Raw genomic sequence first — 23,431 nt, forward strand, 5'->3', positions numbered from 1 at the left:
AGCCAAAATGATTATTACTATGAATATCACGCCAGGCCACCCTTGACCATTCGAGCCTTAAGACAGGATCCTAAGAGACGAAGACGCCACCGCGGACGTGGAGGGCAGAGCCCAGGCAATCAGAGATCAGCTCCCAAGAGACGGGCAAGATGGACAGCATGAACAACGACCGGCCGAGCGGCGTGGCAAAGTCGGTTAGTTTCGAACAAAAGATGGGGAGACTGGGTCTGCAGGCTGGATTGGGGGAAACAAAATGGTTGCCTCGGGGTATGAAGGAGCACTGCAGCAAGAGAATAACCGCTACCACTGATGAGAATACTCCATGGAGGACGAGAAAGAAGGAAAATGCCATGAGTTCCAAACAAGGCCAGGTAGATCTTGTTCAGGAACGGGCAACTGAAGTGACGACAGAGAAACACACCAGGAGAAGTTTTATGGTTCGAGATCCACTCGATCAGCCATCCTTCGTATCACCTTTCTTACTCCATACACTGTCAAACACTGGGCGGGCAGAGGGGGGAGACGTGTCTGGAGGTGGCTGTGGAGATATCTGTCATCTGCAGTCCACAGACCTTTCTATAATTAATATCGACCATGCGATGCAAAGACGGGAGGCTGCCGAACCGAAATAGTTTGATGAGGGCGACAAGGCCGAACTGGCGCGAGTTGCGGGGTTGGCGTGGTTGGAGGGTGGAATTACGGAGCGCGGGACTCGGCAACGGGTCCCCAGTCACGCAACATTCGGAGGATAACGATCTGGGCGGATCTCATCAGAAAGAAAGAAGAAAGAAAGAAGTCGTTGATGACCGTTGAACGAACTCGAACAACAAGGCGGAGACTTCAATCGACTCAGGACTCATAGCGTGACATGGGTCGATGTCTGCGACAGATCTGAGACAGCTAGAGGCCCCTGCTTAGACAGGGCTCCCTGATGTCGATTACCCTCAGCAGCGAATCAGGACGCGGGCTGGACCCACTGCAACGCCAACCTCAAACCTGTTGCCCCGTGCTCGAGGGCGTCCAGTCGCGTCTCTTCCAACGACATGTCTTGACCATCACTCAACACTGCGATATCCCAACCTACCACTGAGGCTAAACGGATGTTTCTCGACGGATCCAAAACATCGAGAGCACTTGCAGATTCGCTACCAGCTTCATCAAAACTGCCCAAACCCTCGCATTCGCCTCTGCCCGTTGTCGAATCGCTGATTTCCAGGTTGTTTGCCAACAGCTGGAAATACCCTCACCCATGGCCTGGGCCTGCCAATGAAGAAACTTTTCTCCAGATTCCATCTCTGTGCACGGTCGAACTGGCTGTGCTTGCGACTGACTGCCGCCCCCCGACCCGTCACGCCGGCCACTCACGCCCGCAGGTCTGGTTATCAGATGTCGGGATGGAACATGTAGTTGACTGATGTCTGCCAGCGGTATCTAGAAGACTGGGAGCCTTCGACTTGTTGACCAACAGGATCACACGCCTTGTTATTACACCACAACCATTATCTGGCACGACAGACACAGTTCTTTGGGGTACCAACAGTCAGTCGGTATGTCGTCCGGTGTGGTGCGCCGCCTCGAGGCCACCTCACGGACACGCGGCCGGGTCTCGATCTACGCACCAGGCAAAGACAGGAGAGAAAACCCCCAGAAAAAGTCAGAAACTTGAGATCCGGATCGCCGATGCCAAAACCGCGCCCGTTGCTCGATGTGGTCTTGCCAAACATGCTCTGCCATGATCTCCACTGGGGATCCTGGGCCAGGTTGCGAATCGGTTTCCTCTCACGCTCACAGCGGCTACTGCAACTCTCATTGTGAGTAGCCCACACCGGATTTTTGGTGCAGAATCGCAACTTGCTGTGCCAGGTTGCCTGTCAAACAATCATCGTGAGATGGTCAGCCCTCGGTCCGTGAGCTGCTCCCGCACTGTTTGGCCTCGACAGCGGGTGCGCGATGGGGTCTGACCAAGATGTCACCCAAGACCACACCCTGCCATTCGTTGTTTTCTCTTGATTCTATTTTCCTTTTTGCTTTCGACCCCCAACAACTCCATTCTCTCGACCGACGGGATATCTCGACGTTGCCACCTCAACGCTCGCTCTCAGGGCATGGTGCTGAGACAAGCCACCTCCTCGGCATCTTCCCCATGGCCCTGTCCAGCCTCAGCCTCCACAGGGCCGAGTCCCAGGCTGGAATAGCCTTGCGTGCCCTGTCACCCCCTTTGTCTTGTCCAAGTGGATATCACCCCTCCATCATCTGTCTCCTCTAGGAACAGACTACGCTCATTCTGTTGACCAACATCCGGCTGCTCGTCTCAATATTCCTTTCCCGGCCTTCTTCTGCCGGCCGTTGTCTCCTGGCTTCATATCCTCGCTGCCCAGGCCCCAGTTCGCATCTGGTGGCTTCGGTGTTTTGTCAAGGTTCCCCTTCTTTCCCAATGGAGAAAGGAATGTTCTGAACCCAATCCCTGGTTCAACCCATCCTTCCCTCATCCTCACCCACGCCTCCTTATGTTCCGTCATCGATGAACAGATGTAACCCTGCCCGACCCCCCTTGTCCATCGCTGCCCACCCTGCCCCTCATGATCCTTGCTCGTCGTCCTCTGGGGCAGGCCAAGCAGATTCTCGCACACCACCTGTCCTCGACATCCACAGACACAGGTCAGGTTTGTATCAGGAAAATCCGGCTTAGCTCCTACCGACGTTCCGAGCTTGACCGTGCTGAGCTATAGGCCCCTCCCCCTCCACCGTCCCCTCGGGCAGGCCTTCTTGGTTCACGAGTACTTTTTTTTTTCTCTCATATACCCCCAGGGTCCTTCGACGCCCCCGCCATCCGGCCTTCTTTTTCCCTCTTTCCGCGTCGTCCCACCCCCCAAAAGTGTTCACACTGGTTCCTTCTCTTCCCTCTTCTCAGTCGCTCCTTTAACGATTATTTTTCGCACCCCCTTATATCGGCCTCTGGTCTATAATACCAAGAGCTGGCTCTCTTTCCCGCCTCCGGACGGACGCCAGTGTGAACCGACGGTTTGACGAGTTGCCTCTCCACCCAACTCACCACGCTCCTTAACCAGCACCCGACACCGCGATCAGTCACTCCTTGTCTCGTATTACTTTTCATCATCTTGACACACACCCGGCCCCAACGCGAGGCTTTACATTCTTTACCTGCTGTCTCCGAGATCCAACTCGAAAGCAACCGTCCAGTCTATTCACTCCTTCGTTACCGATACAACCCCAATCTGAATATCACTCTTGATTCGACACACCAACACCGACGCCAACGGCCACGACAACTGCTACTTATCCTACATTCTCCATTTGGTTGACCCGACTCTATCTCATGCTCTGGACCGGGCCCTTAAGCGTGTTATAGTTCCTAGTAAGTTGCAAAGGACGGCTTGTGAACATCCCATAATACACAAGCGGGGCCCCCTCGACTGCCAGGGTTCCTTCCGCTCGAGCATTCATGCTAACCTTTGGATGGTTGGCTACTCTCAGCTTCCGGTAAATCTTAGATTAACCATACACTTTTCTATTTTCCAAATCAGAACCGTTTTGCTATGGATTCATCCCAATTGTACGCCATCCCCGTTGCTTGACTCTACCCTAAACCAGGGACACTGGACTTACATGTATGCTATAGACGGCAGCAAATCCAAGTACCAGCGTTCAACTTCGAAAATCCCGAGAACCAGTTTGGCAGAGAGATCACATCGCCCCATCCTACACCTGTCGTCACCATGAACGGTGGCACCGTGCCTCCAAAGACCGACGCGATGACGGCACCGCAGGGAATGTGGACAACACCGACATCCCAGGGAATGAGGCCCAGGCCTGCGACTATTCACGAAGGCTTCTCGTACTGCGTGGCGGAGCCGTACGAGGGTCTGCCATCTTGGGACTCGTCATCTTTGCAAATGCAGCAGACACCTAGCGATGGCATGTCGTCGAGACCTATCTCTATGCACCAGGACTTCTATCCGGCGACTACATTGGAGAGCAGTGAGTGTTTTAGCAGAGGAGGCTATGGCGGCTTCGAGGGGCTAACCATCCCCTCAGATTCGTGGCCGCAAAAGCCTTGCGATGACCATTTCGAGATTCATGGGTTGGAGCCCGAGATGAACATTGGGCAGGCTTACACCACTGACGAGGCGAATCCCATTATTGACCTCAGGTATCCTGGTCAACAGGTGGAAGGCGACTCGAACAACTTTGAGCATGGGTTGAACCCTCGCAGAATGTCTGGGTCGTCTTTTACCGTGTCCACGTCGGGCGGCATGTCAGAAATGCCTCCCTACGAGGATTTCTCCACGACCCTCTCCGAAGCGCCTTCCTTCTCGTCTGAGTACCCGCCGCCGTCCAACCGAAACTCGATGATTTCATCTACGCAACTGTCTCCTGTCGCTTCCCCACGCATGACACCTCAGAGCCGGTCAGAGTTGGTTAGAACTCAAAGCAGAGGGCGCGCATCCCCTTCTCCACGACCTGGAGTTCGCGCGGCCCCTTACTCGGTGGAAAGCGCCAGGAACAAGAGGTGGTCGACTGGTTCATACGGGACGGCGAATCGGAGACCTTCCCCCTTTGTGTATCACCCTCATGACGTTTTCAACCAGCACAATCGGATGTCGTCTCGCCACTCGTCACCTACTATCGGACACGGCCCCCTCCCCTTGAACTACGGCAACCTCCAGGCAGCGCAGCAGCACCCCTATCTGATGAGCAATGCGCCGGCATTCCAGAGAAACAGCATGCTTCTGCCCACGCAACTTCCGTCTCATGTCTTCCACCATGACACGCATCACCACCATCCTCATCAGTTTGAGAACGCGCCCCCCCTGCTCTCACATGGACTTTTCCGCATGCTTCAAAGCAATGCCGACCCCCACTCTCTCCACAGCCACTACGCTGACCTTTCTGACCCCCCTGATCTGTATGCTTCTCTTCAGGAGGAGCAGATTCCTCCACCGCCCGAAGATATGAACCCACCCGACCCAGACTTGATCCCCCACGAGCAAGAGCTGAGGTTTGAGGGTGACTTGTACACCCCAAGATGGGTTCGCGGACATGGTAACAAGCGGGAAGGATGGTGCGGCATTTGTAAGCCTGGAAGGTGGCTTGTCCTGAAGAACTCTGCTTTCTGGTACGACAAGAGCTTTACTCATGGCATCAGTGCCGCAACGGGTAGCCCATTCCAGGAGCCTCAAGACACGAGGCGCATGGATGGTAACCCTGATGTCTGGGAAGGACTGTGCGGCAGCTGCAACGAATGGATTGCATTGGTGAGCAGCAAGAAAAAGGGAACGACCTGGTTTAGACATGCCTACAAGTGCCACACGCACCCAAAGATCAAGGACGCACCCAAGCGCAGAAGGGAGAGCAGCAATACCCGTGCTCTGGCGGCCACCAACATGGCAAAGCCGGCAACCAATCCGTTGACGCCCCAAATGACACCACAGGTGTCGACGACAAACACTCCTGCTCCCGCTCCCCTTCAGTCGCAGCCTCAACACCAGACTCAACAGGCTCTGGAACAGGCTCTGGACCAGAGACAGACACCAACCCCAGTTCAAAGCCAACACCCGCCACATGGTCCTTCTCCCCCGCCTCCTACGCAACACCAGCAGCAGCCTCAGGGGCAGCAGCCGCATACTATGCCGTCGCAGCAGCACCAACAATACAATCAGCATCAGCAGAGCCATCCTCCACCGCAGCCAGTCATCCAGCTGCAGCCTCCGCCGGTCCGTCACTTCCACCGACACCTCCCACCTCACCTTCAGCTCCACCCGACGTCAGCTCCTCCGCAGCCTCCCAGAACAGCCATCATGAGCCCCATCCCTCCCATGGTTCCCATGGACGGCTTTGCGAACATGATCTAGACGTCACTGGCCGCTAGGTTTCCTTACTCACTATCGCTATGAATGCCGTTATGACCCTCGATACCAAAATTTGATCAGATCATTATTTCATTTCTTTGCCAGATGATGATGATGAAATCATTTCTTTTTTTGGGTACAATTTCACTACTTGGAGCAAGGTTATAGACAGGCATGGAGCATGGCATGATTTTTCTCTCTCTCTCTCTCAGGACGTATGGTTGAAGTGGATGCCGTTTTTTCTCTCTCTTTTCTTCCCTTTTATAAAGGGTTTAATTTCTTCTTGGATCAACTACTGTCTACCAACCAACCACAAGAAAATATCCTTCCTGTCTTTTTCTCTCACATCCCCTCCCCACTCTTGGACGACACGCAACTTCAATTCTTTGCACATTATTCGTTTTTTCTCCTTATTTTCTTTTTGGCTTTTTTGATTTCCTGTCTCTCCTTGTTTCGTATGGCTGGTACATCCGTTTCTTGTTCTTTTTGGCTTTTTGAGCGTTTTGATATTTTAATCAGGATAGTTTTTTGTCTTCTTTCTTTTGCAGAAGGTAGTATATGATGGTGGGCATGGAGAAAGTGTCCTTTTGAAACGTAGTTTAGATACCCCTTTTTTGGATGGATGGTGGAAAAGAGGAGGATTATCACAATTGGGATTTTGGTGTTGGAGGGGTGATCGATGAAAGGGGGGGGAAGAGGAGGAATCGGGGAGGGGAAGTGGTTGTTGCATAGCAATTAATCTTTTTTTTCTTGCCTTGACTTTTCATATGTGTGTTGTTCTGTTTTGCTTGGCGATATCCTACGTTGCTTTTCCAGGATTGGTGAGTCCTTGATTTGGGATATTGTGGTACGGCGATGGTGGTGGTGGTATTCCCGTGCCAGCATAACCGCTGAACCGAGGATTACTACTGTCTAGATGTTGATTGGCAGTTCACATGTGCTTTTCCAGTGGGTGGGCATGATGAGATCAAGATCGGAGAATATGGGTAACGACAGCGGCATAAAGCGGTTCATCGCCACACGCAGGTCATCACGATTATTGTGTGGTTGAGCGGGTGTGAATTCATGCGATCCATCCCATCCCATCCTCTCTCTCCTTTGCTTCCCTTGTCAAGGGAACCCTGCTCGGATACAGGAAAAACAATTGCGGGGAACCTTGACGGTTGGGATCATTTCTTGTTGTTTTTTCTCATCGGATGAACTGTTGCACACACACGCGGGACGATAAAAAGAGAGCAAGATGGTAGGTAGCAGTTTCATTTTGTGGAATTCATGCGACAGAGCAGCGAGATGATGTGCTGCTTCTCCGTGAGGCTGATGATTACGTGGTGGGGGTTGGATAACCGCCCAGGGTTGTTGAAGAGGGAAAAAGAAAAAGCCAGGGTTAGGTGATGAAGGATAGTGTACTAGCAGGGCAGGGTTAGGGTGGTGGGTGGTAGGGCGGACAGGGATCTAAAGTGGTTGCAGATTTCAGCCTTCTTGGCAGCGAGGGGCGCCTTACTGGAAAGAGGATTTACCCCGGTTTGGTTGGAGTGTTCAATTCTTGATTCTTTCGCTGTAAGAAAGAAGACGAGAGGGGATAAGATGGGATGATTGATTGGATTGGGGAAAGGGGATGAATGGATGGGAGGGATTGAATGTTTTAACTGGTTCGGTTGCCCTGCCAATCAGTGGTTCACAAGCCCGAGCTTGAGGGAGGTTCAAGAATGGGGGGTGTGGAGTGTGCTCCTGATGCACGAAGCTGTTGCTGTTGGTGAGGTTTGGGACGAGCTCCTGTCCAGTCGATGTGGGGATTGGGATGACAGTCTAAAACTGGGAGTTTTTGTTGAAGTTGTTTCATCAGCCTCTTGAGGTTGCAGTAATTGATGGATTTGATGGAGGGGATAAGTTACCATGTGGGTGGTCTCGGCTGGGGAGGAGGTATATTTTTGGGTTTTGCATGAACTTGCCGACGTCAGGGACGGGTGGGATTTCCAAAGTGGGAGAAGAAAAGTAATTGAGAGAACCGGAGTCGGACAGAGTTTGGAACCTGGGGGTTGTGTTTAATTACCGCTTGCTGCTCAGTGAGGCTTGAGCTGCGGTGGTGGTGGGTGTGTTTTCCAGGTACAGCAGTGACAGCACCGATTATGCGCCGATTTTTGCAGCTGCAAATACCAATGCAGGAACCCAGCGATTGCCACTGGATTGTCATGGGATGTCAATTGATTGGATTGGTCTCTCCTTTTTGGGGGGCTCATGGTTGGGAAGCAAAGACGATCACGAGTCCAGGGTTGGGAATGTTCTTTACCGGCTGCGTCTGCGGGCGCTGTTGGGACTATGCTTTCTCTCTTTTGGAGGAGTTTGGCAGAAATCTTTCGCTTGCTGCAATGAGATCAGAGTTATTTGATGTTTGACCTGTTGAATAGCAAGACTTATGAAGATGGGGAAAAGAAGATCGATGATGGAAGAGGTACCCCACTACGTGCCTAGGCTGTGATCTCCACCCTGCCCATGTCTCCAGCTGCTGACTTGCGGAGGTTGACCTTCTTGTTCACCACCAACTTCAGCCAGAAGCCCACTTCCAAGCAGGCTGCCGACAGGGGTCCTTTCTCAATTGACTCATTTGGCTTGATATCGTGCATGTTGCCGTATCAGATATCTGTGTGCCTCTTTTTTTCTCCTTCCGGTGATGTCGATCGAATAGGTATCGGATTCGATATCCAGATCAGTCCTGACGAATTGGGTACCCCCTCTGACATGCAGACCGAAGGACGAATTCCACCGCCCTCTCTAATTTCTACACATGCAGTGGCCAGCCTGCCGATGCGCAGTCTCGGCCTCGGACTGCAGCAAGCATGTCGGCACTAAAGCCGGAGCGGGGAAGACTTCGTCTCATCAAGGGCTCGGGTACCTGATAATTGGATATTGGAGGCTTGCATGCCTGATGCACTGCAGCACCTTCCCTCGACATTCAGGCTATCCATCCTGTACCCCCACTGTCTGATGGCTTGCTGAACTGCACACCTCTCAGTTAGCTACCGCCCCGGTCCAACCTCGCACGCAACCTTTGAGGCACAGAGTACGTCTTGTGTCGCAGACTGCTGGTGTTTGTCTGAATTGCCGCCGTCCCAGCGAGTATCGCCAGAGTCTCTCTTGAAAAGAGCTCAGTTGATCGCTGCTGTGAACGTGAGCAGGGGGCAACCCGTGCCGCCAACCAGGGCTTCCAGGGCCCCTCGCAAGCAAATCCACTCGCCCTCAGCACAGACCCGACAATAATATATCTCGGTACATTTTGTTCCAACCAGGCTTTTGCATTTCCCGGCCCCCAGGGATTGGGAAAGAGATATATCTGCGCTGTGCTCCTTCACCGGGCTTGTCAAGGGTTTCTTGTCCTGTTTCGTTTCCCTCCTCTCTGACGATTGACGGTTATGCTCAGAACTGCTTGGTAGCTTGGCCCCGTTTCCTTACAACAAGCCTTGATGTCTCTTTGGCCCCGCGCAGACAACCTCGAAAAGCTGTTTACTGACCGTGCCCCTGGGATGCCAGATTTTAATGTTTACTTTGCTTACGAAACGAATGTCGACGACGCTTGGATACCCCTTATGAACATGGACATTGGGCCCTGATAAATTGACGAATACACGCCGTATCATCTATCCCGTGTCCCGCATACCTATCCTTCCTTCCCGCTCGTCCAACAAGAGCCTCTCCATCTCGAATCTGCCTATATTACCACTCTACCCGGAGCATCTTGGACGTCCGAAGCAACGCCGGTGGATTCTTACTAGAGCGCTCGGCCCATGAAAAAATACATTGAGAGAAATTTGAATCTGCTATGAGTGGGGATCAGCCAGTTTCCAGGTGCGCTCCCATACTCCCTCCCTTGAGTCGGTGGAAGGTATGTATGTTTCCGTGCTGATCTCAGGTGCCTGCAGCTTTGGCGACCCAGACGCTCAGCCGCCCACCCCTAAACAAACACCAACATTATCGATTTTCCCGAGTCCTCGTTTCGAAACACCAAAGAACAACGCGGGACGATTCGACGAGCCTGGAGGCTGGACTCCTCATTTTGCCGAGGATTACTCCGTCTTCAACTCGACCCCGGGGAACCTGAGGGGCAGCCAGCATCCCTTTCCCGATTTTGGTCCAGCAACCCCATACCTTGGTTCGGCCCGCAAACGGACGTTGTCTACTGGGGAAACGTTTTCGCCCACCACCAACTTGCAGCTACCGTCTGTGGAACCGTCCGAGATCCTACGATCCTCTCCGAGCCAACTATCAACCCCAACCTTTCAACAGTTAACTCCCACCAGCCGAAATTCAGATACTGCTGAGAAGACTTCAAAGAAGGTGCGGCGTGGAACAGTGGTTGAGCAATCTCAGGGACAAACAGCAACCCCGCCGCCCTCTGGCCGGAAGGGTGAACGGAAACTCGCTCCCAAACACGATACGTCCGCCATGCAGAATGATCAGGGCTACGGCCACCCAGACTTTTTGGCGACTGCCCAGCCACAAATGGGCAACTTCGTGACCAACCCTGGCGACATGTTTTCTTATCCCTTATCAGCACCGGCTGCCGGTCCAGGATATGCACCACAGCGGTCGTTTTGGGACCAGGATCCCAACATGGGAGGGATGGAAGTTGATTTCAGTGCCAATGGCGCCAATGGTGGCGATATGTTCCAAAACCAGACACATCAACCTCTCACCCCAGTCGACTGGGCAAATGCCAATCTGATGCAGGCACAGGACGCCATGGTCGGTCATGAAAACGGTCATGTTACTACTGGAAATCACCAAGCTCCCCTTATATCACAAGCGCCCATGCCTGCCCTCGTAACTTCAGCCCCCGAACAAGCCATGTTCGCGGTTGATTATTCCACGACCATGGAAGACAACTTTGGAATGAACAGTAGCGGCGGCGCGGTAAACCCCGGGCTCATCTTCAGCCGGCCGCAGTCAGCCAACATGGATGCAATCTCTCATGACCAGTCTATGCAAGTCCCTATCGCACCTCGCCCTCAAACGAGTCAAGACTTTGTCCAGCCAACGAGCAGGGCACCATCAGCGCAAAGAATAGTGACAACCTCCCGAGGCGAGCTTCGTCGTTCGTCAAGCACGAGGACCGTGCCTTCAAGCAGACCAGACCGAGCTCTGGCTAGCTCACCAATCAAGTCGGTTGGACGACCTGGCCTCTCGCGAAGCTTCAGCGAAAATAGAGGGAAGAAGCAGTCGAGCCGACCAGCGCTGCCCACTCTTGCCCCAGCTCCTCGTCCACAATCACAACTGGTGAGCAACGCTGGCGTAGGTGCCAACCGGCCGATTATAAGCCAACCTTCCCGTCCAAGTGGAAGGACATCTCCCCTGAAAAGCCAGCAACACTCCCGACTGTCCAGCTTGACATCCATCCCAGAGACCTCGGGTCCAAGAATGCGAACCCAAGCGAAGTTCACCATTGATGCCAACGGCAGAGCAAGAGTGGAAACCACAGTCGTTGTAGAAACAGAAGAGCCAACCAGTGCAAGAAAGCGCCAGGGCTCTCAAGACGGCAGCCAACGTAGGAGGTGGACTCCCTCCGACGAGGAAGATGACTCTTCCTCTACCGATGACGAAGGCCCGATTATCATTCCTAGCAGAAACACCTCTTTTGCACTCCCAGATCCGGTAAAACCCTCGATTGTCCATCCTTTTCACCGGGCGTCTCATACCGGCTCGTCGTACAGCGCTAGCTTCCAACACCAGGATGATGATAGCGATGGGGAGACGGTGGTGAATGTGAATGACCTCACGCCCACGGGAAAAGTGGCCGGGGACGCGATCAGTGAGCTGCAAAAGGTCAGGGAGGCAAGGCAGCGGAGCGGGCAGTGGCCGCCGAGTTCTGCGCCAAAGGTGAGGAGGTCCTTTTCGGGGGTGGGGGGGTCGGGGAGTGCGAGTTTTGGGAATCATCAGCAGGGGGGTTACAGGGGGAGTTATAATAATAGTAGCTTGAGTCCGGCTAGCATGACGGAGGGGAGTCTGCCGACGCCGACGGGGGAGAGGGGAGGGGGGATGAGGTGCGTTTGTGGGAGGGGGGAGGTGGGGAGGAATGAGCTGTTGGTTCAGTGGTATGTTTGTTCCTTTTGAAGATTTTATGTGATGATGAAAGGGTGTGTGGGTTGCTAACATGGAGGCAGTCAATCGTGTGAGATGAACTTGCATGAACGGTGTGTGAATGCGACGGAGACGTCAATTTACATTTGTTCGTTTTGTGCGAATGTTACGACTGGGCATCCGGTGAGGGGTGGTGGTGGAGGGAGGGTTAGGGAAAGGGAGGGGGACAGGGAAAGGGGGCGTTATCATGGGCATGGGCATGTGCGGGTGGGAGGAGGGGTGTCGGGCTTGGGGATTACGAGTCCGTTGGCGCATAAGAATTTTAAGAGTTTTAGGTGATGGGAGGGGGTGCGATGGTGGTTGGTTTTGGGATTGGAAATGAATAATGGATATGATGACAAGATGGGATTGGATGGGATGGGTTGGGAAAGGGATAGGATATGATATTTTGTACACGGTGAGAGTAAAAAGAAGTGCTGATGACGGTGGATTTTGGTGTTGTTTGACTTGTAGCAAGGCTGGAGTATTGTTGCTTGGTTATGGTGGCGGGCTAGAGTTATTGGAGATACCCTGATGTTGTATGTATTGATGTTTGATGGATTATGATGGGTGTTTGGTTGGTAATACTCCATATATTCACACATCCTTGCTTGCTTCTCCTCGATTTTCATACTGCTTGTCTCTGAGAACAAGGGGGTTCTTCAGGGCTAGGGCTATTACGTATGGGAACAGAAGGCTGACACGTGAAATGAGGCGATGCTAGTTCCCGGTGAGATTAGACTATAGAGAATTGGAGTTTGTGACATTGACAGCTGTCTTGAAGACTAGTTCAAGATGTCGGCAGTCCTGACTGCTGGCCATAGGGTGTAAAACGGTGTAGCCAAAGTTCAGCCTCGTAAGCCCACCTCTCGAGTTTGAGACTCAACAATAATTTCTGTTCTCGGATGAGCTTCTGATTGCAACGCCAAAATGACCGTTGGTGACACACTTTCTTCCCTCTCTGTTTTCTTGAGTGGGTGATATATCGGGGAAGGTCACGTGAGCGCGCGTCGTTTGCTCCCCTGCCAGTTGTCCCTGCCTCGATTTACTGAATCGCGATCCACGTCACACATGCCAAACATCTTCCCCTCCCAAAAAGGAAACAGCCCCCCACATTGAGGGACGTGAGGACAAAGCAACCACAGATACTCAGTGAGCCTCAAACTCATTCCCAAGCCCAATTAGCCCTTTGTTTTTCTTTGCAAGCCTGAACCTCGACCTCATTCAAGCTGCAGTGTTGACGAAAAGGACACTGGAGTCGGTGTGTTAGCATTTTCGACTCAGCTGCTCACATTTGAGAGGGAAAGCAGTTACATCGCGACCGCCAGCGAGATATTTCACCTACCCGGTACCTATTGACTTCATCCCCGAACCTTTACTTTATACCTGAGCACACTGTATCGCCACACAACTCACAAACCAAAAAAAAAAAAAAAAAGCATATACTTGAGAAGTTTCCAGCCTCTCATCTTCTTCCCTTTTAATCCTCCTTTTCCCCTCTCACTTCTGCCACACCGAACATGTCGGACGAAAGGCAGGTCATCGACCTCGGCGGGAGCGACTCCGAGGATGAGGACCTTCGCATCGCCATTGCTCTCTCCCTCGGCCAGGACCCAGGTTCGCGACGTACCAATACTCCAAGGAAACACGAGACCATCGACCTGACACTTGATGATGAGTCACCAGCCGCCGGGGACACTGCTGGACCAAGTCGACCTGGTGGTGAGGATACCCAGGACCGGGACCAGCCTGTCCCCGCAGTCATGACGACCTCGACTTCTGCCTCACAGCAATCTGATACTCCTACGGCCTCTCAGGCGTTAGCAACGGGCCTCTCGGCGCTCGGGTTGGACAGGAAGAAGATGGAGGAGGAAAGACTTGCTCGACTTGCCCAGAGGAAGAGAAAGGCATCACTTGAGGCGCCGGCTCGGTATTCCAGTTTGGACACCCGGTCGACTCAGATTCCGAGAATGTTGGGTGACGAGGGGATTTCTTCCCACAGCAAGGGTCGAGGGGATAAGAACGATACTGGCTCTTTATCTCCAGCAGTCAAGGCCAGTTCAAGAAGGATGAATAGCTCAGGGAGCAGTCATGGGAGCACATGGGGGTTAGCAAATGCAGTCGAAAAATCAGTCAGTGACAGCACTCACAGTAATTCCAACCGTATCCTTCCACCCAGGTCTTCTTCGACCAGCCATCAAGTTCAAACCCTCCCATATCCCCGCGGCGTCATCAAGAAGACTTGGATCTACCCAAGCTACCCGCGGGCTAACGACGATGTCAAGATTGAAGAAGTCCTTCAGAAGGATATTCTCGAGCTGGCCGTTATCAGCTCGTTTCAGTGGGATGAGGATTGGATGCTGTCCAAGATTGATATCTCGAGGACTAAGCTGTATCTGATTGCTTTTGCGAAGAGTGAGGCGCAGGTAAGATATATACATACATATATATATCCCCACACACACCGGAATGGACCAGGACCCGGTTCATACTTACCAAGATATGATTATTTAGAAGAACGAGATGAGGAATAATGTCCCAAAGAGCAGGATCCGGTTTTGTTTTCCGGCCATGCAGGCTGTGGGTGCGATGCATTCGAAGCTGATGCTGCTCAAGTATGAGGGTTATTTGAGGGTTGTGGTTCCGACGGGGAATTTCATGTCGTATGACTGGGGGGAGACGGGGACGATGGAGAATGTAAGAGTTGATGTGATTGTGTGTTTTGGGGGCGTCATGTCCTGTTTTTGAACCACCTGGCTGTATAATCGGATCATGAGGTTACTAACACGGTTTTCGTAGATGGTCTTCCTTATTGACCTCCCCAAGTTCAAGAACACAGAGGAGAGAGACGCGGTTCAGGGGGGCGGGCTCGGCTCCTTTGGCGAGGATCTGGTGTATTTTCTGATGGCTCAGGGGGTTGATCCGTTGTTGATCAATAGCTTGCGGAGCTATGACTTTTCGGAGACGAGGAGATATGGCTTTGTTCATACCATGTGAGTACCTGGTTTTGTATTTGTGTTTTTGTCAGCCTTTTTCTTTTTCTTTTTTTTTTTTTTTTTTTTGCATTGCGGGTAGTTTCCGTCTTGAAGCATTGCATATGTCTTCCAGCTGGTTGCCTGGGTAAGCTACCTGGTGGGAGACAGCTTCCGGAGGTTTTGTTTTTCCCATGACAGCATGGGAATGCCGGGTCATGATGACGGGCAGTTTGTGGAAGGCCAAGTGGTACACGACAAGTGTAGTCTTGGGGGTAAAGACGGGGGCTTGTTGTTGATTCCTCGCTTCTTTTTTGCTCTTGTTATTCTTCTCGCGCCCGTCTTGTAACTTCTTATCGTTTCACTATCTTCTTCTACCCGGCGATCACTTGTTACGTCACAGGCAACACTTGTCTGGCCTGAAGATGGAGACAGGGACTCCTGTGCCAAGCGGCCACATGGGCGGAGAAAAACAAAATGAATGGAGAGAGCTGGTGGTGATTGGGAGATAGAAAGGGCTGAGAGAGTAAAGGAAATTGGGGAGGTGCCCAAGTGGACGCCAGAGTGGACGTGTAGACTCTGGGCAAGCCATCGGGAAGCAGGCTGGCCAGCAATTTGGGATGTGTTTTCCTCGTTCACAAGTTCCGGTTGCATCACCCCCCCAGTTTGAGGTTATATTCAGGGATCAGGAAACAGTATTGCTTACGTTCTGTTCAACATTCACACTCTTTCACTCGTACATTGCGCTTTCTACCTAGTCTTTTTACCACATCATCGAAGCAAAAAATGATTCCTTTTTGAAAAAGAAGAGGAAATCATCAAGGATGATAGCATAGGTAGCTAACTGCTTCTAGTGTTGGCTCTCATACCACGGATGAGGCTTGGAAAAGGACTGGTGAGTGTTGCTCGTCCAGGTTTGGCGATGGCCATCTATATGGCCGATGATCGGTGATGCGGCTCAAGGTTGGTGGTGATGGCTAACGGTCTGATGTAGGATACCCTGGCCTCGGTCGGGCAGTCGCCGCTCTTGGTCTCGCGTCCAGTGACCCCATCGAGCTCGATTACGTGGTATGTCGTCTCCCCCTTCCACCTTGTAGACCGAGATGAAGATCTAATGAAGATTTTGCAGTGCTCTTCGCTCGGTTCTGTGAATAGTAGCGTGATCAACTCGCTCTATTACGCCTGTCAAGGTAGGTCGACTTGCCTCATGATACATTCATCACGACAACGACGACAACGACGGCAACGATGACGACTTGTTTTGTTTGAATTACGGGTCGTCTCAAGGTTACTGACAAACACACAGGCGACTCTGGCCTCAAGGAATTATCAACCCGAACCCCGGCGCACAAGAAAGTGTCTGACGATGACGTGTTGGATCATGTCAGGGTGTACTACCCTTCGGAGAGGACGATTGTGACCAGCAAAGGAGGGAGAGACGTACGTGGCTGCATGTCGAAGGTTTTCGGATGCTTCGCGTGACTGCTGACATTGTGGATTAGGGCGCCGGAACGATATGCTTTCAGGAAAAGTGGTGGAAGGCGTCGGGCTTTCCGAGGGAGGTGCTGCGTGACTGTCGATCGAGGAGGGAGGGAGTCGTAATGCATTCCAAGGTGGCGTTTGTGGGCCGGACGGGAGGGAGGCGTGGGTGGGTGTATCTGGGAAGTGGGAACCTTTCGGAGAGTGCTTGGTAAGTTTGGGAACATATGGCTGGATGTGGGTGTCGTTGTCGTGGGTGCGTGTGACTAACGTGGTGATGGTAGGGGGCGGCTGACGAGGGAGAAGGTTGGCGGTGGGGTGAGACTGAACTGTCGGAACTGGTACGTGCTTTGTGTTTTGAGTTTTGTCAGGGGGAAGTGACCGTGCTTTGTTGGGGGGGTGGCTTGAGGGGTGTGTTTTGTTGATGGGGAGATGGACTGGGTTAAGGAAAGACCATGGCTAACGACGGACCGGTGGGTTGGGTGTTTAGGGAGTGTGGCGTTATTTTCCCTGTTGAGTCATCACTGGCCGGGGGTGACAGCTGGGAGGCGTTTGAGAATGTTGTGCCCGTGCCGATGGTTGTGCCGGGGGAGAGGTTTGGGATGCCGGGGAGTGAAGGGGGGTTGGTGCCGTGGTTTAACTGACAGATTAGGTTCAGTGGGGGCATACGATATCATGGGGCTTCATTGGCTCTACGATTGTTGGCCATGTTGGCATGGAGGTGATTCACCTGTTGTGTGGTGACGATGATACTCTATCAACAACTGAAAAACTCTGTTTCTGCGTGAGCACGATTTACAGAGGTACATGAGGGAGTCTCGATGCCTTGTTATGGGCGGTGGGGGGGTGGAGTCAATGTCACTGAAGTCTAATCAAGCAGAGTTTGTCTTCACAGGAGGGTGTCCACTTCGTTGTTGGGAGATAGGCGGACGGCGCGCGCATGAGAATCTTGAGGGTGAGTACATGTGTTTTTTGAACTTTGTTTTGGTGACGGCTTCAACCTAGGGTGGGCGAGGGCGGTGGAGCATGCTGTGGGTACCGTCAGAGCCAGAGCCTGGGCCGTGTCATGATGGTAATCAGCTCGTGATATGAGATTAGGCGATATGCTAGTCGCTGACCCTGATAGGAGACATGAAGGTCACGAAGATGATTGCATGCGCGGAGGGAGCGCCATGAGAACAGAACCGGATCCGGCGAGATGCCGGTGAACAGCTCGTGGCGACAGGGCGATTAGGCTGGTACGTTTGGGGAACATGGCACGCACAGTGAAGCTTGAACATCCCTGGCACGGAGGCGTTTGGTTGAAGTTCACGATTGCAATTGCCTGCCGCGGGCTCTGGCCTTGAGGATGAGGCTCTGGCCTTGAGGATGAGGCTCTGGCCTTGAGGATGAGGCTCTGGCCTTGAGGACGGGCTCTGGAACAGCCTTATGGGGCAGCTAGCGCGGCCAAGAAGATACTCGAAGAAGACTAGCTCGATGGCTGGATTTGTGAGCACATCCAGCTTGGGCAGGTAGGCGGGTGACGACTGGGGGCGGCATACAGAGGACAACGAGTGGCTCACGACCTACCAGCTGGCAGATTTTGGGGAAAATCTCGGGACCGAGGAGCAGATGGATTTTTCCGGTCGGGGGGGGTTACCTCGGTAACGGTTAGGCTTCCGGAAATCGTTATTGGGGACAGAGTTCGGGACAGAGGGCCTTTTCGACGTTCGGGACGAGATGAGACATTACCACCGCGGTTTTGAACAGGAGCTTATGGGATGTCGAGGGCTCGTTTTGACGACGGCTTTGGCCAAGGGGGGTTTGGGTGAGAATAAGTCCCAAAAAAGGCGTTGTGTGTATATGTGATTGGAATAGGGATTGGGCGATATGGGCGTGTCAGGAGAGGAGGCAACTTGGCGCGATGTGGAAGATGGGGAGAGGAGCAGTCACGGTAAAGGGAGGCGTGTTTTGGATCCATGTCTGTTGTTTGGCCGTAATTTGTTTGAGCACAGGGGGTGAGCATTGCAGATTTTAGGACTACAGCGCCACGACTTCTTGGGGTAGACAGAATATCTCTCTACAAGTTTGGGGCTCATTTCTTTTGGTCGGGGGCGACGGAGTGAGGAGAGGATTGAACGTGGGTGCTTTACAAGATACCTTTGACTGTGGTGGCCCATAGGAGGCAGAACCTCGTGGTGCTCCACCCATGTGTCCGAAAAAAGAAGTGCTCCAGACATATAAATGGACCAGCTAACAGCTAAAAATACCACGTTTATCAGCCTTCAGTCACAGCAAGTACAGCAAGCTCCGGCCATGCTTTTAACCATGATTTTACAATGAAGATGTTTTATTGCCTTGGAATTAGCATAGGTCAGGGTCGATATGAGAAACTCTATTGTTTTAATCGCAAAATCTGCCATTTGGAGCTAAAGTCTTTTCTGACCACTTGAATGAATTATCCGCAAGAGTCTTGATGATCGAGGTGCAAGGAAAATTCCCCATGGCATCAGGCTTCTCAGGAAGTGAGGATTCAAGAAATGGGTGGATCACGGGTTGTCCCACCAACCAGCCACTATTTACTTGAAAAGGGGCAGACCCACTTTTTCCCCATGACAGCAATCCATGTATGACCTCAATCACCCCGTTTCCTGCAATGCGAACAAAGGCAAAGATCTTTGTGATACTAGACCTGAAATGTATTTTGATCTTCCATCCGCTTTGGAGCCGATGTTGTCCTATTTCCTCGAGGAGCAACAGAATGAAACGAGACGGTTCTCCACGATGGCAAAGTTAATTAAAACTGACCTTGTTGGAATCATATCCTTTGAAACTCAACGACAGTAGAGCACTTGATAGGTGGCCATACTGTTTCCTTGATGGCCATATCTCCCTCCCTCGTCTTTTGATTGGAGAAGAGCATTCGAAATAGTGACCAGAACTACAACTGCCAGATGCTGTTTGATCTGCCTGATTGTAAAGGCTCATTCTGCAAGAGGTGGGATCGGCTAGCTCGCATTCCACGCTGCTGTGATTGTCTACCTAGCTGCCTTGGTCTAGGACATATACTCTCTGAATCTGGTAGCGGATATGCTGAACAACATGTTAGCTTAGGTGGCGTTGAAAGAAACAGTCTGCTAGGGACCTGCCTCACGGAGCGTCCCGTGGAAAGCGTGTTGTTGATGAAACTCTTTCAACGGTACGTTAGTAGGTAGAACGGTCCACCCAAACAGTGTGGATTAGGTTTGGAATCGTATGAATTGCAACCTTGCCTTGCGATGTGTTAGGCTGTGTAGCGATCAACCATCGCAAAGCGAAACCAGGGCAGCACGACCGGGCGCGAGGATACCTGGCTGTCTTTCAACAAAGGTGTTGTTAGCAAGGCTTGCCCAAATTTTCAGGCTGTCTTGAGTGTCGAAGACTACACATGACAAACCGTGATGGCTGAGTGTTTCTTACCAGGTAGGTACTGTCTCGCAGGTTTAAGCTTTGAGCAACAACTCCCTCCATCCTTCATGGTGCTCCCGCCATAGCCGTTAGAAAGCAGCCATGTTGCTCATGTATGTGAGGCTCAATTCAATATTCAACTTGATGCGCAAAGTGCCCGATGGGCAAACACATGTCACTTCCAGTGATAGGGCCTATCAGGCGGGGGACAGCGGGCGCAGATAGGTAAACTCCCAGACCCACTCGGGCTGGCTACAAAGGGCGCAAGAGGCTGAAAAGCAGGCGCATTGGAAACTGGAAGTCGGCCCTCCACCAAAGTACCAAAGTACCTGGGCTCCGCTTGGTGGGGTACACCACACCCAACCTCAAGTGGAGCTCGACGTGTAGACGTCGAAATAAGCTTTGCGCTAGGCAGGGATCCAAGTTCGGCCTCCATCTCCACCCCCGAGCACTTGCGACAGCAGGCATTCGATTTGGGTTTTGCGATGGGAACGGCTGAAATTTGTCCCTGAAATTATCAACGGAGTCACAAAGCCGCCAGGCTTCTCACGCCGGCCAATATCCCCAAGAGGTCTGGCAGACAGGGGTCGTAATAGCTGGCCAGTCTCCGCCTTGTGTTCCAGACGACGGCGTGATCCAGATGGAACGACGCCAATACAGCCCGGGTATGCCCATCTTACGTCACCGTGCTGTCCCGACCGATGGTGCCCTGGAAATGATCGAATAATGCCACCTTGCGACCAAGACAGCATAGTCCACTGCCTCGTATCTGAAGTCGGGCTTTTGGTAATCGCCGGCCATCTGGGCCGACAGAAGGAGGCCATCACAGGGAGACAGGAAACCCATCTTCAGCTCGGTCAGAACCTCATGACAGTGACTAACGCAAGGAACCCGTCAAGAACACAATATACTTCAGGTTCCTGAAAGTCAATAAAGATGCCAGGGATGTCTGACAAGCAAGAGAAACCCTTCTGCAGAGAACTACGGGTAGGCGGTAGGGACGGGACGCAGAAGCTTGATCCTGAGCTTTCGCAAAGAAGCTTGACGCCATCTCTCTTTTGCTCGTTCGTTCGAAGGCCAAAGGCAACATAGTCGAGTTTGTAGAATACTAGATACCTATATGAAGGCGCTCCCCTCGAGCTCTTCTGTTCCATCGACACCCTGCCAGCGCAAAAGGCACGCCAATTTTATCAACGCACGCGCCCGCAGCAGAGGCCAAAGCGAGGGCGAAACCAAAAGGGCCGAAACGACCAAGACGGGCGGGGGGAATACGATCGAGCAAGGCCCCTCGATCCTCGCTCAGCGGACAGTCCGGACGCCCCGCTGCCTGGTTGGGAGTTCCGATAGCCTACCTAGATACCTAGGTAGTTGACCCGCACATGCAGATAGGTGCGCACTGTAGCAGACGATGCCTGCTCTGGGCAGGCTCGTGGAGAGACATTCTCAGCAGCATCTGTGACATGTGGGCGGTTGATACTTGATATTGGATAGTATTCATGATAGATGGAAACCCAAATCCTTTATTACCTGCATGTCCAAAAGCCAATTCATAAAGATTCAGTTTGCATCGTCCGACGGTGCAGCGGATGAACTCTGGGGTGTGTACAGTGCCAGCACCTTCAAGCGGTGCTTTCTCCTTCCAGTCCCGTTTCCCCCTCCTAATCTTTTCGGTTCGGCACTGTGTAGGCACTCACCACTCCACTTACTGTCTCCCCCAAAGGTCTTTTTAGTTCGGCGCTATGTAGGCAATCACCACTCACCACCCCCGCCACCACTCACCACCCCCCGCTTACCACATTCCCACTTACCACTGAACACGTACCCACTTCCTACTGCTGTCGTTCGGTGTCGTTGGCTGCTGCCATCACTTAGGCTGGTCTTTTCCATCTCTATAATTAATAGGCCTCTCTCATCTCTCCCTCCTACAACCTTCACCTTTCCATACCTTCTTACCGTTCCAATTTCCACCCCACAGCTCGTACAATGTCGAGTCGCGCATCTAGCACATCATCGCCCGTGGTGCCATTGGAGCCCACATGGACAGGCTTCATACCAGATACCGGCAACGCGCTTGCCATCGTGGAGGCTGCTCTCCGTGGTCACCTCAATATGATTCCGCGGCGCCCTCACGACAAAGAGCGCGACGAAGTCATCCGAAGCGGCAATGTGTTTCTCTATGACCTGAATACCTCGGGCATCAAGCGCTGGACTGACGGCCGGGACTGGAGTCCTAGCCGCATCCAACATAATTGGCTCGTTTACCGTGAGATCGATCGCCAATCCAACGGCAGGAATAAGAAGGCAGCGAAGAAGGCGGAAACCGGCGAAATCACCACCGGCGGAATCACCAAAAAGGCACCCAGCTCTGCCCGCAACAACACGCAGAACATACGGGGTCACGGCGCTGGAAACCGAGAGGCTGCCGCCGGCAGGGTTATCGAGCTGGCGAATGGAAAAAAGGTCCCACACGAAGGCGAGATGGGTATGCAGAAGCTGATAGGCTCGCTGGTCGGGGGCTATCCCTTCAAAAAGGGAGGTCTGATCAAGCGAACCATGAGTTTCGAGTCGGAAAAATTACATCTGCAGCTGGTCACTTACATGAGCATGGAAGACTATGCGTCCGGGCTTTACAGCACCCCCTATCAACACGCTCACATTCGTGACTGCTTCCCCCGACAAGAGTTGCTCCAAAGTAACTTCCGCTTCTTTTACATGGACGATCTGGGGCTCTTCGAGCCCATGTATGAGCCAATGCGTCAACAACTAGCCTATCACCAGGCTTTGATCGCGAACCCGCCGGGCGCGGCCGTTTTTCACCCCCACTATGGTCTGGTCCCCCACGGCATGCCTCCTCCTGGTCTGGTTCCCCACGGCATGCCTCCTCCTCCTCCTCCTCCTCTAGCTCCCCACAACATGCCTCCTTTTGCTCTGGCTCCCCACGACACGCCTCCCCACGGTCTGGCTCCTAACGGCATGCAGGCCAGGATGCAGGCCGGGATGCACGAGCAACCCCCAGCACTTGACATGGTCAACTACCCCATGCAGGATCACAGCAACCCTCATTCTCCTGACTACCGACAGGATGCTTACACTCTGGGCAGCACAGGCCAGCAGGCTCAGGACGTTGGTGGTCAAGAGCCGAGGAGCTCGCTGGTTGGTCATCCAGCCTTGCAGACTCAAGCCGAAGATTATGGTGGTGTTCCGGATGCCCCATTTGGCGACAACTATGGCGCTGGCATGGCTGTAGACTACCACTCTCCCATTTACCAGCCACATCACTTCCCCAGCATGCAGTATGGGTCGCACGCCATGGATCAGAATGCCTACCCCGGACAAGAAGGAACGTATCCGTCGCGGAACGGGTCCTATGATGGGGCAGACGGGGCCTATGAGGCTAGGGACATGGCCTATGCGGAGGGGGACATGGCCTATCCAGGACAGATTCTGGTGGACTATCTTGAAAACAACAACCAGCATCTCCCACAGACACCTGACAGCAACCACCTTCCTCCCTCCAGCACCTAGTGCTGATGATGATTACATGACTACATGACTGCACGACTGCATGACTCTATG

At 52.7% G+C, this 23,431-nt stretch overlaps 5 protein-coding genes across 5 annotated transcripts; all 5 read left to right on the forward strand.

Moving 5' to 3' along the window:
• The first annotated feature begins 1,045 nt into the window (after positions 1–1,045).
• Positions 1,046–6,623, forward strand: QC762_709000 (uncharacterized protein). The gene is made up of 4 exons (XM_062893743.1): positions 1,046–3,376; positions 3,496–3,574; positions 3,641–3,999; positions 4,057–6,623. The coding sequence occupies exons 2-4, from the start codon at positions 3,558–3,560 to the stop codon at positions 5,871–5,873; spliced, it is 2,193 nt and encodes a 730-aa protein (XP_062739584.1). The 5' UTR covers positions 1,046–3,376; positions 3,496–3,557; the 3' UTR covers positions 5,874–6,623.
• Positions 6,624–8,419: 1,796 nt separating this feature from the next.
• QC762_0111780 (uncharacterized protein) lies at positions 8,420–9,475 on the forward strand (the record flags this gene model as incomplete). The annotated part of the gene is made up of 3 exons (XM_062884323.1): positions 8,420–8,756; positions 8,982–9,134; positions 9,396–9,475. Exons 1-3 carry the CDS (start codon positions 8,705–8,707, stop codon positions 9,473–9,475), a joined length of 285 nt encoding a protein of 94 aa, XP_062739585.1. The 5' UTR covers positions 8,420–8,704.
• A 209-nt stretch (positions 9,476–9,684) lies between these two features.
• On the forward strand, positions 9,685–12,278 carry QC762_709010 (uncharacterized protein; the record flags this gene model as incomplete). Its single annotated transcript, XM_062893744.1, has 3 exons — positions 9,685–9,710; positions 9,785–11,953; positions 12,023–12,278. The coding sequence occupies 3 exons, from the start codon at positions 9,685–9,687 to the stop codon at positions 12,276–12,278; spliced, it is 2,451 nt and encodes an 816-aa protein (XP_062739586.1).
• A 636-nt stretch (positions 12,279–12,914) lies between these two features.
• Positions 12,915–18,691, forward strand: QC762_709020 (uncharacterized protein). Its single transcript, XM_062893745.1, has 11 exons — positions 12,915–14,404; positions 14,496–14,708; positions 14,778–14,971; positions 15,805–15,845; positions 15,945–16,018; positions 16,080–16,140; positions 16,257–16,390; positions 16,453–16,640; positions 16,714–16,770; positions 16,920–17,384; positions 17,556–18,691. Exons 1-10 carry the CDS (start codon positions 13,499–13,501, stop codon positions 17,071–17,073), a joined length of 2,022 nt encoding a protein of 673 aa, XP_062739587.1. The 5' UTR covers positions 12,915–13,498; the 3' UTR covers positions 17,074–17,384; positions 17,556–18,691.
• A 3,147-nt stretch (positions 18,692–21,838) lies between these two features.
• On the forward strand, positions 21,839–23,380 carry TOS9 (Gluconate transport-inducing protein required for gluconate-H+ symport; the record flags this gene model as incomplete). Its single annotated transcript, XM_062893746.1, has 1 exon — positions 21,839–23,380. The coding sequence occupies one exon, from the start codon at positions 21,839–21,841 to the stop codon at positions 23,378–23,380; it is 1,542 nt and encodes a 513-aa protein (XP_062739588.1).
• Between the last annotated feature and the right edge of the window lie 51 nt (positions 23,381–23,431).

The sequence above is a fragment of the Podospora pseudocomata genome, chromosome 7 (genome assembly GCF_035222375.1).
Source record: "Podospora pseudocomata strain CBS 415.72m chromosome 7, whole genome shotgun sequence".
NCBI classification, from domain to species: Eukaryota; Fungi; Ascomycota; class Sordariomycetes; order Sordariales; family Podosporaceae; genus Podospora; species Podospora pseudocomata.

What these genes read in the sequence shown, in the direction of transcription:
- QC762_709000 (XM_062893743.1), top strand. An exon ending in GGCGACTACATTGGAGAGCA is followed by an intron (nt 4,000 to 4,056) that starts GTGAGTGTTTTA and finishes CCATCCCCTCAG; the next exon opens with ATTCGTGGCCGCAAAAGCCT.
- QC762_709020 (XM_062893745.1), top strand. Translation starts at nt 13,499, where the DNA reads ATGTCGGACGAAAGGCAGGTCATCGACCTCGGCGGGAGCGACTCCGAG. An exon ending in CCATCGAGCTCGATTACGTG is followed by an intron (nt 16,019 to 16,079) that starts GTATGTCGTCTC and finishes AAGATTTTGCAG; the next exon opens with TGCTCTTCGCTCGGTTCTGT. An exon ending in CCAGCAAAGGAGGGAGAGAC is followed by an intron (nt 16,391 to 16,452) that starts GTACGTGGCTGC and finishes ATTGTGGATTAG; the next exon opens with GGCGCCGGAACGATATGCTT.